The 16948-nt window shown below is 39.5% G+C and overlaps 1 protein-coding gene across 1 annotated transcript; it reads left to right on the top strand.

Moving 5' to 3' along the window:
* The first annotated feature begins 17 nt into the window (after window positions 1-17).
* On the top strand, window positions 18-15084 carry LOC134622876 (sterile alpha motif domain-containing protein 1-like). Its single transcript, XM_063468187.1, has 7 exons — window positions 18-1340; window positions 2408-2651; window positions 3819-3946; window positions 7997-8045; window positions 8128-8239; window positions 11529-11643; window positions 11769-15084. Exons 1-7 carry the CDS (start codon window positions 162-164, stop codon window positions 11910-11912), a joined length of 1971 nt encoding a protein of 656 aa, XP_063324257.1. The 5' UTR covers window positions 18-161; the 3' UTR covers window positions 11913-15084.
* The last annotated feature ends 1864 nt before the right edge of the window (window positions 15085-16948 follow it).

The raw sequence follows: 16948 nt of genomic DNA on the forward strand, positions 1-16948 counted from the left end.
TGGCAAACGAACGCAAGCGTACCAGCCAGGCTTCCGTCCTCATTCTCCAGCCGGGGATCGCACTTTGGCTTCCCAGCTTTGACACAGCGTCACTTGTGAAACAACAGAGAAGGAAAAAAAGACGCACTCGGGCCAAACCCCATCCGCACCAGCAGGAGAAGATGTCCGAGCCAAACAAGTACCGAGAGTGGATCCTGGAAACAATCGACTCTCTCCGCTCGAGAAAAGCCCGTCCGGATCTGGAGAGGATCTGTCGAATGGTCCGGAGACGACACGGGTCAGACCCGGACCGAACCAGGACAGAACTGGAAAAACTGATTCAAGAGCAGACGGTGCTCAAAGTTAGCTACAAGGGGTCCATATCGTACCGAAACGCGGCGAAGGTGCAGAGGAAAAGCAGAAAGAAGAGTGAGTTTACGGCCGCTGGCAGCAGCAGCAGCAGCGCGGAGGCAGCGAGGGAGCGGACCAAACACGATCATCTGAACAACAACGGCGACAGTGCGCACAGCTTCACGGACCAGGAGGAGGCAGAGGAGGACTCGGAGCCCAGCCCAGATCCACACACTCAAACATCAGGCAGCACCACCGGCAAAAAGCTCAAGCCTGCCTCCAGCCCGAGTAGCGGAAACGGGTGCCTCAGTTGTGGCGCAACAACGGGCTGTGCTGTCGGGAGCGGCTGTAAAGAGGAGAAAGCGAGTGCACCGAGAGACAAGGGATTAGGACAGCAGGCGGCGGGGGACTGTCCGTCGCCCGGTTTCGGCCACAGGACAGGCGCACACAGCGGGGCTGACGGCGGCAGGACGGCTCAGAGCAAAGCCGATGCAGTTAGCGCAGAAAAGGAGTGTGCTGTGTCCCGGGCTGACACGCAGAGCAAAACTTGCCCTGGGAGCGTCAGCAGTGTCCATCAGAATCAAAGGCAGAAGCAGTCTGTGCCCCTCAAGCCCAAACTTCGAGTCGGAGGAGGGAGCACCAAAACAACGGGGAACCACGCCAACTCGGACCTGGGCGACAGATTAGTCGCTTCTGTTCGCAGCCTGTCCGAGAAGAGCCTCCGAGGGGGCTCAGCCGCTGTGACCAGAGGCCACATGAAGCCGCTTGGGCTGAAGGAGATCCTGGGTTATCTGAGCAGCCAGGAACGGCTGTCGGAGGAAAAGCTGACCCGAGGCAAAGTCAAAGTGGTCATGGAGAGAGAGGTGGCGAGGGGCAGGCTGCGCAGGACCCGCTGCGGGAACATTACTCTCCCTCTGAGGGGGGTGGTGGTAGAGGAACCGATGCCGAAGAATGCGTCCGCTGACAGACTTGCAAAGAGCGCACTGCAGGACAAACACGCTGTGAAAAAGGTGGGCAACGCTAACTTAATATTTTCGACACGTCTGGACTGTGCGGGGCTCAGCGAGCAGCTTTGGCTCGATGGATTGCCGATAAATTAATGATCGCGGGTTGAAACCGCACGCACAGCATTAGGACGCGCTTCCGTCGCCCGGCGTGTGCTTCGTTTTTTCTTCTTCTTCTTCTTGTCAAACCTCAATGTTTCAAAAAGTGTTTGAGGGGATTTGAGGAAATGCGTTATTGTCTCGGCTGCTTGTCAGCGGGATGCGACCGTGCCTGTGTTGCGTTTGTCCTCTGTAGCCTCGCCAAATGCGTGTCTCTGTCTGTGTGTGTATGTATAGCTCAGCTTCCTGCACAAAAGGTGCGGGTTACAGAGAGGAGCAGACAGCTCCGGAGCGGCTTTCCCCGGCTCCCAGGGCGAGAGCGCGCACCAAAGAGCGTCTGTGCGCGGCGCGAGCACGAGCACCTACAGATTTCGATTCCACTTCGCTGTTTTCGGGTCAATAACATCTGATTTCGTTCCTATAAACTTTAGCCGTGCACACCGGCGCGCGGAGTGTCTGGGCCTGCCGCGCAGTAGGCGGTGTCTGTCTAAACTTGAGACGTGCCGCTGCCGCGCTCCTGTGAGCGCTGCTCTGTCGCGCAGGCCGACGGAGGACTCAGCCCCATCGGCCGGACATCGTGTTTACTCATATAATAAAAGCGCCATTCTAACGTTTTTATTATAGCCTTCCCGTTCATGTCCCACCACCCCTCCCGTTTCTTGCTTCATTAAGTCCTTTGTGTCATTTCTGACAGCGCACTCTCCTCCCTCGCGCTCTCTCTCTCCCCTCTGTGTGTGCGTGCAAACTTGGCTATAGTAGGCGGCTATCGTTATTTCTGATGTCTTTCTCCAAGTGGGGGGTGTTTATGAGCAGCACTGTCTGCCCCGGAGAAGCTCAGCAGACCTGATATGCTCTTATAACCCTCAAAACTCAGGGAGCGATTAACTTAGCTTTAAACTCATCTCGAAAAGCAGCGCACCCCCCACCTTTTTTTGATTGCGTTTCTTCTGATACAACTTTATGTGTGCTTGCAGCCGCCGTCACCCTCTCTCCAGGAGAATGAGCCGATGGAAACAGCCAGTGAAGAAGAGGAACGGGAAGACAACGAGGAAGAAGAGGAGGAGGATGATACTCGGAGTTCTGAGGAGGAGGGAGGACTATCCCCGGTAGCCATGACAACCGAACCAGTGCTCATTGAGAAAATCAGAGAAGATGCTGAGATCCAGAAAGCATCAAAGCAGGAGAGCCCCCAGCAGGAGCAGCAGGAGGGAGGCAAAGGTGTGTGCACTGAATGGCTGTGTGTACTCAGAGGCAGCCTCATTAAAGAACTAGTAATATTCTCACGGTTGTATTAAATAGCTCTTTACTGACCACTGCTGCTGCTTCTTAAAACCTTTGAGTGGTTATTTGTTTTTTTCTTTTCAAACAGATTTCCAACTTTAAATTGGACTTTTTTAAGTTTTTAATTTTGCTTCAACAACAATTTCAAACTCCAGACTAATACTAATAACTAATAACTAATACTAGTAATTATTTAATACTTGAATAATTTTTCCTTTCTTTATGTTTTGCTATGAAAATGGGAATGTGGGCAGCAACTTATTGAACTTTGCAGACATATATAGAAATAGAGTTTGTACAGTTCTGAGGCGTTTCAAAGTAAATATTTGGCTTGACCACCTTTGTTCTTCAGCACAGACTGAACTTGCTTAGGTAAGCATTCCTGTTATTTTTTAAGTAGTCTTCAGGAACTGTTCTCCAGGCTTCCTGAAGGGCATTTCAAAGCTCTTCTTCAGATGTTGGCTCCCTTTTGCTCAGGTGTCTGGCAAGATGATCTCACAGTGCCTCAGTAATGTTGATGTCTTTATTTGAACCTGTTGCTACTAATTTTCAGTTCAGTTCTTATGTAATTTGCCGTGCATCAGCCCTTTCCCTGTTTTTCTTTCTTAAGATAAGCTTCTTGATAACCACCCTTCCACTGAGACCATTTCTTATGAGGTTTCACTGGGTCAGTCCATACACATTTTCTTTAATAACACAAAGAAACTGTGTTAAAGGATTGGGAACGCATTATGTATTTTTGCAACTGGGTGCTGGTAATAAAGTGCCTACACATACAATTTATACATTTTTTACACTTAGGTCAGTGTTCTCTGTGTCCTCTGTGAATAGCCAGTTACCAGGACTGGACAGAAAATGAATGAAAAAGCAACCAATGTCCAAAAGAACCTTCAAAATACCTTCCTGGACTCAAGAGCATTTTAATAAATCAGAAGGAAGTCTGGCTCCTTGGAAGTAAAAAATATAGAAATGAGGAGTAGCTCAAGACTTTTTGACAGTACTGTACACAGTAAATTACATAAATAGTTGCTCCTATGCTACCATTAAACTATTTTCAGATATAGAATTTCCTTTCTTCAGTCTTTTTACCTTGCTTTGACTCAGGTTTGCCGGTGCTTGATTTCATCCCCGACACACCGGTTCAGGGAGCCTCGCAGTCACAGAGTAATGGTCCAGTCATGGAAGAGAGAGCTGGTTCCCCTGATCAGATCCCAATGGAGGTGCAAGTGAGTGTAAGTACATGTGTCATCCACTTAGTTTTTGTTTTGTTCTGTTTTTTCAATCATTCAAAATGGTTTGACTGATAGTACACAAGTATTATAAGTCAAATATACTGGAGGATTAAATGTGAAAGTATTCTTTGTGTAGTAATGCTCTTTTCCTAGAGGAGTGGTCATTAGTGAAAATCCTAAATTACAAGTTAAATGTTTGCAAAAAACAAAAGATGTGAATTTGGACTATTTTAACCATGAATTGACATCTACTTTTATCCTCCATGATGCTGCCTATATGATGTCAACAACTCAGTGTCTGTATCTGCCGAAACCTTCTCAGACTTTTCAATTTTCCTGGTCAGGAACTCGTTTTTCCGATTATTTCAGAAGTGTCTAACTGCCAACTAACATAAATATCTAATCAGCCAATCACATGGCAGCAGCTCAGTGCATATCGGCCTGTGGAGGACGATATGCACTGAGCTGAAGTTCAACCAGCTGAAGTTCAAGCTGAGCTTCAGAATGAGGAAGAAAGTTGATTTAAGTGACTTTGAACCGGGCATGGTTGTTGGTACCAGACAGGCTGGTCTGAGTATTTCAGAAACTGCTGATCTGCTACATAACCATCTCTAGGATTAACAGAGAATGGTCCAGAAAAGAGAAAATATTCAGTGAGCAACAGTTCTCTGGGTAAAAATGCCTTGCTGATGCCAGAGGTGAGAAAATGCTATCCCTTTATGATAAGGGCATACCCACTTTCTGAGGATTACGTGCCATATCACAAAGCTCAAATCAACCAAAACTGGGGGGTATTTTCAACATGACAATGACTTCACTCAATTTGAATACCTTAATTCATCGACATCTTTCGCATATTTGATTTTTCTCAATTCCCTTAAAAGCGTTTTTTCAGCATCTCATAAGAAGGAAGGAGGAATCATCTGAAGGCTGAATCAGAGTTTTGTACTTACTTGGCTGATCTTAGGTTGTTAAGGAAATTTCTGTATGTTATTAGTCTGTTTAACCTCGTAGGACGTCCACATATGTGGACATCCCATTTTGGGTTATTTAGACCAAAATGCTCAATTTTGCTCTACAAGGGCCTGATATCCACTTACAAGGACATTATACTGTTGCTGTTCTATCGACATTTTAAACAAATATCCTCATATGTGGCTCTCATTTTTCTTAGAAACAAAAATCAGGTAAATAAAAATCTGGTAATTCTTTGTTTTTACATTCATCGGGTCCCAATCAGCCCAAATATCAAAGAGAAATTAAAAATGCATGCCGTGGAAGAGTTCGGGTCTTAGGAGATTAAATATACAAGCCAATTATTTTATATCAGAGTAAGGAAAGCTACTACTACTCCTACTACAAATATCAGTAGAAACCTTGAAATAAAAAACACTCACAATATACTTATAATAATAAATAAATCAAAACAGGAAATCCCAAAGTCAGCCTAACAAATAATCAAAAACTTAGAGCACAAGAATGGAAACAAACATTTAAACCCAAAAACTCAAAATCCTGCAACCAATTACAGAAAATCCATCTCATGCTTTTCCCCTGTTTAACCTATTAAACCAAGTTTAGCACACAGTTAGATCAGTTCAAGCAATATTCAGCTACTCTTAATGTTTATGTCCCGGTATTAAGCAACAAATCTGAGAGCAAACTTTAAGAAAACTCAATAATATGCACTAATTGTTTTCATTTAATTTATCTTAACTCATCAAAGAACCGTCTCAAATAAATATCTATCCATTCCATCTGTCCGTCCGTCCGTCCATCCATCCATCCATCTGCTTATCTAATTCAGGGACACTAATAACTATAAAAATAATAATTAAAAATATTAAAGATTTCACATTATATTTTTTCTGCACTGCTTTTAGAAGTTATTATTTAAATGGTTTTGTAGGTCTTATAGGTCTAACTGTCACAATGTAATTCATGATTGTGAAGTTACAAAACTTGTATAAAAATGTAAAAAATTAAACCTGATTTTAAGATAACCTCCTTGGGCAGTTCTGCACCACTTCCAACATTCTTGTAGATCATTCTGAGAAAGTTTTGTTACCTTTAATACTTGTGCCAGCGACACATGCTGGATTTCCAAAAACAAAATTCCACTGAGCCAAATCTGATGAGTAGATTTAAAAATAAATCTCACGTACACAATGGCATGTTCCAAGAATCATCTTATTTTCCATTACTGTTCTCCATCAAACATGTCAGGGCATTATAGTCTGTGTTAACTGAACCTAGAGAACAAATTGTTGCTCTTAGTGTTGAAAAAGCAACAAACCTGCTTCTAGTTGGGTTCCTGATCTGATGAGTCACTTTATGGTCGCAAACTGTGGCCTCTTTAACTAAAACTGCTGTTTGGTCACTGGATTACAATCAGAGAACCAGCTCTGAATGGGAGTGATTATCCTTGAAATGAAGGCTGCGTCAATTTTTGACATAGAAGTCAGTGTTTTGCTCTCTGCAACAGTAAAATCTTAAAAGTGCAAGTTCTCCCTTTCACTGGAAAACCAAATATTACGTTATGATTAATGTTGAATGGCCAAGCTTTGTCACACTTTAGATAATTATACAATCAGGAAATGTCTTACTCTGTACTACAGGATATGCCCAATATGTGATTAAGAGCCTGATGCTGATTAACGGGTTATTAAGGAGGAACAAAATATTAAAAAGGGTGTAAGTACAGAATGAGCTAGACTGACATCTCTCTGACCCTTTCATTAGTTCTGTTGTCCTGATTTGGATGAGGGAGTTATACCTTTATCATGTTTTTTAACTTACGCAAAATAGTGCGTTTAAATGAGTATTCCTGGTAAGAGTTCTGAATGTCAGAAAAGAAGCCTCTAGCAACACTTTACATTTTTCAAGAGGTTCAAATAAATTATAAGAAAATGTAGCAGGCAGATTACTCTTGTTTAGTAATTATTTGATTACTAAATTACTATTATGATTATGATTACTATTTGATTACTACTAAAACTATGATCCACACTGATCTAGAAAATGTAATCAGAGTAAACAGCAGTTTATCACACACTCTTAACATTTCTCCAACAACATACCCAAACACTGAAGCTGTGTGCATGCTGGGCACTTTATATGAAAATGATTAAAATAAATAATTAGTACCCAATAAAGACTTTATTAGGTATCAGTGGTATATATAGTATATGAATGTTGATATACACTGCTTCAAAATGTGTTAGACCACCACCCAGTGTAAGGTTTATTAAAGGTATTTGTAACTATGAAAATCTTTTCTTATGTTTCTATAACTGGTTAATCCACCAGTGTGTACATGCTCTTTAACTGAATTTTTAATTATTGTTGTTATCCACAAATTTTAAAATTTACTGTTTTACAAATGCAAAAAAAACCACTAAAGTAAATTATCATTTTTTTAATTAAAGATGCCAAAATACAGCTATTCACTTGCATTCCTGAACAGAAAAATTAGTTAATCAATTCCAGCGTGGCAGCACAAATGTGGTTTGCATAATGTGTGTATATACCTTTTTTTGAACATATACCATGCACTGCTCAACATAGCACTTATTATCCAAGCACTTCTTATGTATTGTGTAATGACAATGTCAACAGAGGAGTGATTTCAAATGCAATTACAGAGTTTTGTTGGTTAAAGTAATGAGAGGTTCAGATGCTACTGGTTAGTATGTGGAGGCATCCATTTATCTCCAGGAGGCTTTTCTATGCTTTCAAAAGTCGGGCTGAAAAATCCTATTACAAAAGCTGTCTAAGGGAGACTTCAGTTCTCCACCAGGGTGACTCATCAGCTTTGTCAAACTTCGCCCCCCCCACCAGTCCACTTCATACCTTTGCACATCATCATTTTTACTCCCACAGCAGATGGTCTCAATGTCCCACTGTGGTTTTGTCATGATGCATCTTCATGCTGCTAGCTCCTCTTGTCCTTCATTTTAGGCGGAGGTCATATGACTCTCTCTGTATTGCTCTGACATTCCCTCTTTGCATTTAATTTAACCCCCGTCTTTCTTTCCTCTCCATGCACAGAATCAGACACAACATGATGAATTAAACCACAGCTCCTCAGACTTTAACAGTGAGTTTCGTTTCATTGATAATCTCAAACTGAGTGCATGTTCGGGTTTCACGACAAGGAATCATACTTGCCTCCTTCGTAGATTTGGAGTGCAAGACAGAGGTCGGTGTGTCGTCCTGCCTGCTAACACCCACAGCCTCCCCGAGAGACTCCAGCCGATCTGAAGAACGAGGGATAACCGTTAGCAGTGGAGTGTGAGTACAGTAGAGATGTTGCAGATACTGATGCATGCATGCACACAAGCGTTAGAAAACTATGAACAAAAGTCAACAGCTTCTTTGTGTGAAATTCTGACGATACATACCAATATATATGTTAAAAATATCAATTTGGTGCTGATACAGATTTTATTTCTGCTTTGCTTTTTTGTGTGTTTGCTCCCTTTTTAATGTTTGCTTTTATGCTAGCAAAACAAAGAATTCCACAAACTATTTAAAGTTTTTCAGATGTTCATCAAACTGTCTTTCAACGCAAACATTTTCTCACTTTCCTGAGTTTTCCTGCCCACTCTCTGCGCTGTCCTGCCAAGTAAAAAACAAAAACAAAACAGACTGAAACTAAAACCCACACACTCACATTTACACCTCCCATTATTCTCTTTACAGCCTCTGTCTTATCTTGCAGTTTCTTGAAATACTTTGGAGTGATGCGTTGTCCTTCTCTGTATGTTGTCATTTTCTTCAAAACAATAATAATTTGAAAAAACAATCAAATCTTTCAAACAAGAAAACTATTCCTAAAGCTAAAAACTGTTTAGATAAAAAAAATATGAATTACAAAAATTTAATAACTCTGCAACAGATTTCTCACTGCAGTCCTGCACAGACCAGTGTGCATTGTAACATTTGACTGATTAAAATTAAATAAATAAAATTGAGTTTATTTCATATTTTGATTAATTTTAAATAGACATTAACACATTTTTTTTTCTTGGTGATGCTCTGCTGAGCCAATTCTGTCGGATGATTTACTTCTTGTTTGTTTTGGAGGCTTTTTTTTTTTTTCAGATAAGGTCATGTGATGAAGAAAGTACGCCCTGATTCTATTACAAGGTTTAAAATATCAGGATACCTTAAAAAGACACCTGGTCTTTAGCAGGTTCTAAAATTAGAACGTCAGATGAGCTACAAAACATGACATATTATACTGTGTTATTATTTATATCATTTATAACTAAATACAGAAGCAGTGTGTGAAAAACTAAGTAAACCTTGATAGGACTTAACAGGGTAAGAAGCAGCCAAATGCACTTGATTAACTAATCATCAGCAAGCGTGACTTCCTCTATAAAAGCAGATTTTTAGCAGTTTGCTGGTCTGGAACATTCAGGTGTGTGTTAACACAGTGCAAAAGAAGAAACACAGCAGCAATGATCTTGGTGAAGCAATTGCTGCTGCCCATCAATACAGAAAGGGTTATAAGACCATTTCCAAACATTTTAATCAGAATCAGAATCGTGTTTATTGGCCATGTATATGTGCAGACACATACAAGGAATTTGGTTCCGGTAGATGGTGACTCTCAAGCACAGCAATGTAAATCACACACACACACACACACACACACACACACACACACACACACACACACACACACACACACACACACACACACATGTGTCTATATATACATTACACATGCATACACATACATACACAAAGCTGTGTAAACCAACTATAAATAACCAATCTAAACTTATATACATAGAATACAGGATGACAGAAATGAAATGAGGTGGAATGAATACTACAGAATGTACATAAGGTCCAGTTGCAGTCTGGCAGTCCAAACATGAAAGTCCATCATTCAGCATTGAGAAGACAGCTGTCCATCTTCCCAGCTTGTTTCTGCTGTTTCTTGTTGTGTACATATTATTTATTAATGCTATTTGCAGTAAACTTTTGCACAATCTTAGTTTTATATTTTTAGGGTTTTTTTTTTTTTTTACTGTTCTCTACATAACATTTTTTGCACTACCTCTCATTATAAGACCTTCACTATGGGCCTCTGTCTGTGTAGATGTACCAGTAAATTCCTTCCAAGGTCAGACCCTGCAATGCTTAGAGAAATTGCAAAAAACCCCAAGAACTCCGTCTCACATTTTACAGGCCTCAGTCAGCATGTTTAATGTTAAATTCATTACAAGTCAATTAGAACAAGACTGACATGCGTGGATTGTTTGGAAGGGTTGTCAGGAGAAAGCCTCTTCTTGTTAAAAGAGAACATGGCAGCGCAACTTAGGTTTGCAAAGTTGCATCTGGAAAAATGACGAATCTAAACTGGAGATGTTTGGCCATAATGCTCAGTGTCACATTTAGAAAAAAGCAAACAGCGTATGAACACAAACACCTCAGACCAGCTGTCAGTACGGTGGTCAAGGGGTGATGAATTGGGCTTGGTTTGCAGCCACAGGACCTGGGCATCTGTCAGTCATTGAGTTGAGCACGAACTCCTCTGTATACCAAAGTATTCTTGAGTGAAACATGAGACTGTCTGTTTGACAGATAAAGCTTTTCCCAAATTGGATCTTGCAAGAGGACAATGATCAATGAGAACAGCAGCAAATCTACAACAAAATGGCTAAAAACAGAAAAGAATCAAGGTGTTCCAATTGCCCACTGAAAGTCTAGACCTCAACCTCATTGACCTCAACCACCTGTGGTGGGACCTTAAGAGAGCTGTGCATAAACAAATCCCCTCATTGAACTGAAGCAACGTTGTAAAGAAAAGCTGGCCAAAATTGTTTGACAGTGATGTGGCAGAGGTGGTTCTACAAGGTGACATTTATTATAATATATAAAACCCTGAAACTCAAGGACGGTGTACTTTCATTTTCACATGATTTTACATGTGAAGAACATCCTACATTTGTTTAGTGTCATATTTGATATTTGCCCATATTTGATGGACTCTTTTCAGACAATATGGATGTGACCACCCATAAATTAAAACTAAACAATTGTACTTAACCTGTGAGATCTTAGCTTCAATCTGCAGACAGGACACAAAAAAGTTATAATATTTTAACAGTTGTGTGAGTTTAATTTCAACCTTAATATCCAACTAATCACCACCAAGCACTTAATCACAGGATATTGTGTAGTGCAATATAAGCTCTTCCCTGATTACATTATACACTTAAAATAAAGTGAGACATATGATTATACCAACCGTGACACAAAAGTAATCACTGAAACACAGTAAGTCAATGCATATTATACTAGAGGGGAATGACTTCTGCAAGGTTAGACAAAGTGATCCAGATCAGCACCAAACTCTAATAGGGTTTTTTTCTGCCCCCAGCTCTCCACCAGTTTTATGAAATGAAAAAGCATTGATGGTTTTTCTGCAGTCATGCTATGCACTATAGAATTTACAAAAGAGAGGAAAAATAAATCTGGCAGCACTATAACTGTTAAAATTGACTATTTCAATGTCTCCTCCTGCATGTTTTCTGTTTGACCAACTTTGTTATTTTTGCAGGCTCATGAAGTCTGAGGGCATCAATGGGAGCCCAGTAAACTGGACAGTGTCAGATGTTGTCAGTTATTTCACAGCAGCGGGTTTCCCTGAGCAGGCTGCTGCATTCAGGACCCAGGTAAGGCTGTGATCTTCCTTAGTTGCCACTAGAGTGCACCATACAGAAGCTCAATGGCTTGCGGTTCACTTTAAACACTTGTAATCAACATGCACCTGCATGCGCTGTTTTGCTCTCTTCATTAGGAAATCGATGGAAAGTCACTTCTCCTCATGCAGCGTAATGATGTTTTGACTGGCCTGTCAATCAGACTTGGCCCCGCCCTCAAGATCTATGAACGTCATGTAAAGGTTCTGCAGAAAACACACTTTGAGGATGACGACTGCTAACAGCATGAATCAAATACAAGCAGACTGTTATGTTTGTATCTACATATAGCTAACGTAGTATAAAAATGCATGCATGATATACAGTACAATACACTTCACTTTTCATCTCATGTCACACAACACATGCAAACACAAAAACACAGGTACACACACACCGTTGTTTCTTATCCTCCTGCCTCTTGACATCAGATATGAGACTGGATTTTCTAGACAACAAGGATTTTCTATCAGAGCACAAGTGTCGGAGGGAGAAAGTAGAGCAGAGATTTTCAAACAACCATGCAATTTCTCCTTTAAGACAAACAAACAACAATTAAGCACTTTGCAATTGTACTGATTAAACTGTGCAAAATGTTTTTGTTTAAGCTGTCACTTCATGCTAACTTTTATGCACATTTTGAAAGCCGTATGGTTTTTTTCTGGGACTTGGGGAAGGGGTCATTTGCATTTTTGGGCTATGATCTGAGAATGTTCTTGTTGGTGTGTACCTTTCCTTCTACAAATAGACAGAACATGTTGAAAAGGACAGCAAAGAAATTAGAGGTTGACCGGATTTGAGACATTCCCAAAGCTGAAGTAGGCTGATGATGGCTGGCATGATGAACCTTTATATTGTTCTCTATGTTTAAAACAAATCCTGTGCAGGGTTATTGAAATTTTGGAAACGGTTGCTGGTCAAAGCAATAAACTGACTAAGATGTTTGAGAGGCTTTTGAACCATGTCAGCTTGTCAGCTGGTTGATTTTGTGTAACTTAATATCTCATATGGAAAATGTATTTTTTAAATCTGCTTGGGGCTATGCATCACCACCTCATATGCTGGTTTTACAGAGATACACTTTGATATTTGCTTTACATCAGACTTTACTTCTTTAATAGACAGCTAAAATCACATGTCACATAGAACTGTTTAACTGTCTTATGTAGGTCCAATTTTATAGAAATTATATGTAAGCTGAGAGCTTTTTTCCTAAACAAACTAAATGGATCGATCTACTGGGAGTGATCCACTCATCAGTGATGACTTACACAAAGAGTGTAATTTTTAAGTGTATTTAAAAGTGTTTAAGTGTATCTTCAGTTATCATGACATCTTGGACCAGAGTTAAGATGTTGTGGTTTCTTGAAGACAGTTCATCCTCAAATCCAATTAAAGGGAACTATTTAGTACTTTATTACTAAAAGAGATATTGCAGCTCAGCTGAGGGGGATAATAGTCGCTCTCTTTGTAGTCACATTGAAAAGATTGATGGGTGTAGCTCAGTAGAAAGAAAATTGTTCCTAACAGAAACTGCTCACCCAAAAGCAAAGTGATTGGATTTTTTTAATGTTATTTTCACCGAGTCACTGCTGAGTTATTCCAAATGAATGACATTTGGACTCTGGACGCCTCCTCACTGATTTTAGATCAAGAAATCAAGACATGATTGAAGTGCAGGCCTTCAGCTTTAACAAACAAATTGGAATAACAGCTATTTTTGTACATAGTCCTCAGTTTCCAGAGGCTAAAAAGTAATTGGACAACTGACTGACAGGCACCTCTATGGTGATGCTGTTATCTTCGTTATTTCATGACAAAGTAAACAGATAAAATATTTGTTGCTGATTCCAAGTACCAAGTTTGCATTTGGTAACTGTTCACTGGAATTCTCATTATGAGGTCCAAAGAAAACTGAAATATTAATCAACCACTAATTAAGTATTTCTAAAGTGTACAATCGAGAGATGCCTTCATGAATGAAAAAAGGGTTTACAACAAAGTTCAAACTGCTTGTTATACACAAGAACAAGAAGGCTAGATTACACCAGAAAGTATCTAAAGGAGCCTGCAGAGTTCTGAAGAAATATTGCAAAGAATAACCAGAATGATGGAGACAGAAACATACCATACCACATCATCCATCAAACATGGTGAAGGCATGTAATGGTATGGACATGTGTGGCTGCCAACACAACTGGCCCTCTGGTGTTTATCAATATTGTGATTGCTGATAGAAGTGGCAGAATTAGTTCTAAAGTGTGCGAGGCATTGATCTCCGCTGAGGTTCAGGTTCAGCCAAAAGTTCGAAACTGATCCGAGAACCATTCAATTTGAAAATGGATAGTAGAAGAAATGTGATATTCTTCAATGGCTAAGACAGTCACCTGACATGTTTTTAGTTATTAAATATAAAAATGGTGGCAGAAAGACCCACAAAGAGCAACTGAAGGAGCAACAGTAAAGTCTTGGCAGAGCATCTAAAGGAGTAAATGCAGCATTTGATGATGTCAGTTTTCATCCAAATATTAAAACACATCTCCGATTTATTTTGCTTTTTCAGGCTAATGATAGCTTCCTTCACTTGCATCAACACCGCTTTGGACCTCATTGAGAATTAAATGCAATCCTTTCAGGGGCTTTTATCAGCTGTATTTATCATGGAATAACAAGGGAACAGACCTCATCTCATCACAATCATACTTTTTAGCCTGCAGTAGACATTTGGTAATGTCCATTGGTTCTAGACTTCAAGGTTTCCAGCAAAAGTAGTTTAATTCATTCTTATTTTTAAAATTTTCTTATTCAGTTACTTTTGAGCCTCTAAAATCAGGGGCTTTGTATAACAATGTGTGCGAAACAGTTAATAGAATACTTTTGTTAAAACCCCTCAAATTGAAGTCTGCAATTGAGTCACATCTTCAATGCTTGATTTAAAATCTTCTGTGGTGGTGTGCAGCTCTCTAACTGTTCCCAATATTCGTCCAAATATTTATGGTTTTAGACACCAGAGAAAAAAAATATTTCAATTGGATTTCTGTATGAACTTCTTCTTTAATATGACAGCATACGTCAGATCATCATGAATCAACCACTAGCTTTAAATGTAAAGTCTTTTGTATGGTATTTTCAGCGTACACGCTTAATCGTTGAGAATGATTTAGCTCGATGTCTTGAAGACACTTTAGTGCTGTTCAATCAACACCAGTGTAAGATAAAAGTAAAACAGAATGTAGCAGCAAAAGGTAGCATGCCTTACATTAAAAAACAAACAAACACACACACACACACACACACACATTTTATTGGCACTAAATATGTCTTTATTTAATGTAGGTTATTTATTTGTGTATTATATGTCAGTTCCAGACACATACTTAAGGTAATATTAACTTTGTTAGTTGCTTCTGTTAGCTAGTTACACTTGGCAGTTACTTTTTAATATTTAGTAAATAGATTTTAATTTTGTCATCCATAACTAGGAAAAAGCTTGAAGGGACAGGCAGCTGGTTCAATCTTTTGCCTTCCTGGGTCTATGAAAAGACCTGATTGTTACTTTTAACAGGGACAGTGCATTTTAATGGACGATGTAAAAAACATATGATAAAAAAATCCCAAATTTGAGCAAGAAACACTAAAAGCGCTTTACTTACATAACAAAGGCTCAAGTCTTATAGACATGCTTACTTCTTTTGTGCCTATAGATATTACTGATAGTCAGCATTTAAGAAAAAATACTGCTTTTGTGGCCTATTCAATTTAAAAAGCACCTAAGAAGCATCTAAATATCTCTGTGAAACCAGCTGCAGAGTCAAGTTCGGCTAATTGAACTATACATAATATATATACATATATATATGTATATATATATGTATATATATATATATATATATATATATATATATATATATATATATATATATATATATATATATATATATATATATATATATATTAAAACAAATCCATTTGGCTGATTGTTAATAACTAGGATTACATTCTTTACTGAGAAATGTTATGGGTAAGTCAGTCAATCAAGTGATCTCATATCACCAGCATTTTTTTAATGGCTTTTATTGACTGATAACGACAAAAGGCGACCAATGTGTCCAGTTGTTGCATAATTTATTTCCATCTGTCCTGTAACAGCATACATTTCCATGTTTATGATACAAACAATGTAATTTTGTCTCTTTCTCTTATTTTTATTTCTTTTTTTTTTCAGCATATCCAAAACATTTCAATGTGCACTGATGCGTAAATCAGATTCAGTGTTTCTTTGTGCATTTAAACCTCCTCTACCTCTCACTGTCTTTCCAATAACTGTGTTTGAAAGATTATTACCATTAGAAAGAAGAAAGTGTTCGATGTGTTGTTAACATCATTTCCTTCTTGTTCGTTAAATCTGTTGGAGGGAACAGCTCGAGTCCTGATTCTCACAGGGGGAATGTACAGTATGTTTAAGCCCTTGTCGCTTGTTTCCTTTCATTTGTTCAAACAATTTAGTAATAAAACATAAAAAATAAAATAATCCACAGTGAGTGAATGCTCAGTTGTTTGCAAGCTGTGGTGGTGTTTTTGTGAGTGTCCTTGAGAGGGTGTGTCTATGTATGTGTGTACTAAACATAAATACACGAATGGCCAAGAGCAGCCGGAGCACAACAGCAGCTCACTTCAGTCACGGTGACAAGGAGTCGAAGGACAATGCTGTGTTTTAGAAAAGAGAGGACTCGTCCAGGAGATAAAACAGACGATATGTCAGTTCTTTTGAAAGCAGAACTTATTGTGACCCATAAATATTTCACAGCGTTTGAGGCTCGCTCAGCTCTTGCTTGCATTTGTTGGTTAGTAGCAGGAGGAGGAGGAAATATCACACTGTATCTGTTCTGGGACACTCTCCAAGGTAAGTGTGCATGGGAGTGTGTGTGAAAGTGTGTGTATGGGTCCACCCATGTTGGGGTTATAATAAGACAGAGAACTAGATGGACATATTTATACCTCCGCTGATAAACAGGCAGGCAGCACCTCCTGTAAACATGCTGCTTTAAGAAAACAGAGGAAAAGACAAAGGACTCTGACTGCTGGGAAAATATCTGAGCTTCAGAAAGACTAAAACCTGAACAGCGCTGGTCAGATCAGAGGGAAATCTGAGCTCTTTGGTGCTGATTAGAACTACACAAGATCGACTTTTGAATCTATGAGGGCAAACACCTACAGAAGACAGTGAGAGAGTGAACTCTGAGGGTGAAAAATTGAAGGAAATCTAAAGTGTGACAGG

The sequence above is a fragment of the Pelmatolapia mariae genome, unplaced genomic scaffold (genome assembly GCF_036321145.2).
Source record: "Pelmatolapia mariae isolate MD_Pm_ZW unplaced genomic scaffold, Pm_UMD_F_2 NODE_ptg000257l+_length_47055_cov_1, whole genome shotgun sequence".
Taxonomy (NCBI): Eukaryota; Metazoa; Chordata; class Actinopteri; order Cichliformes; family Cichlidae; genus Pelmatolapia; species Pelmatolapia mariae.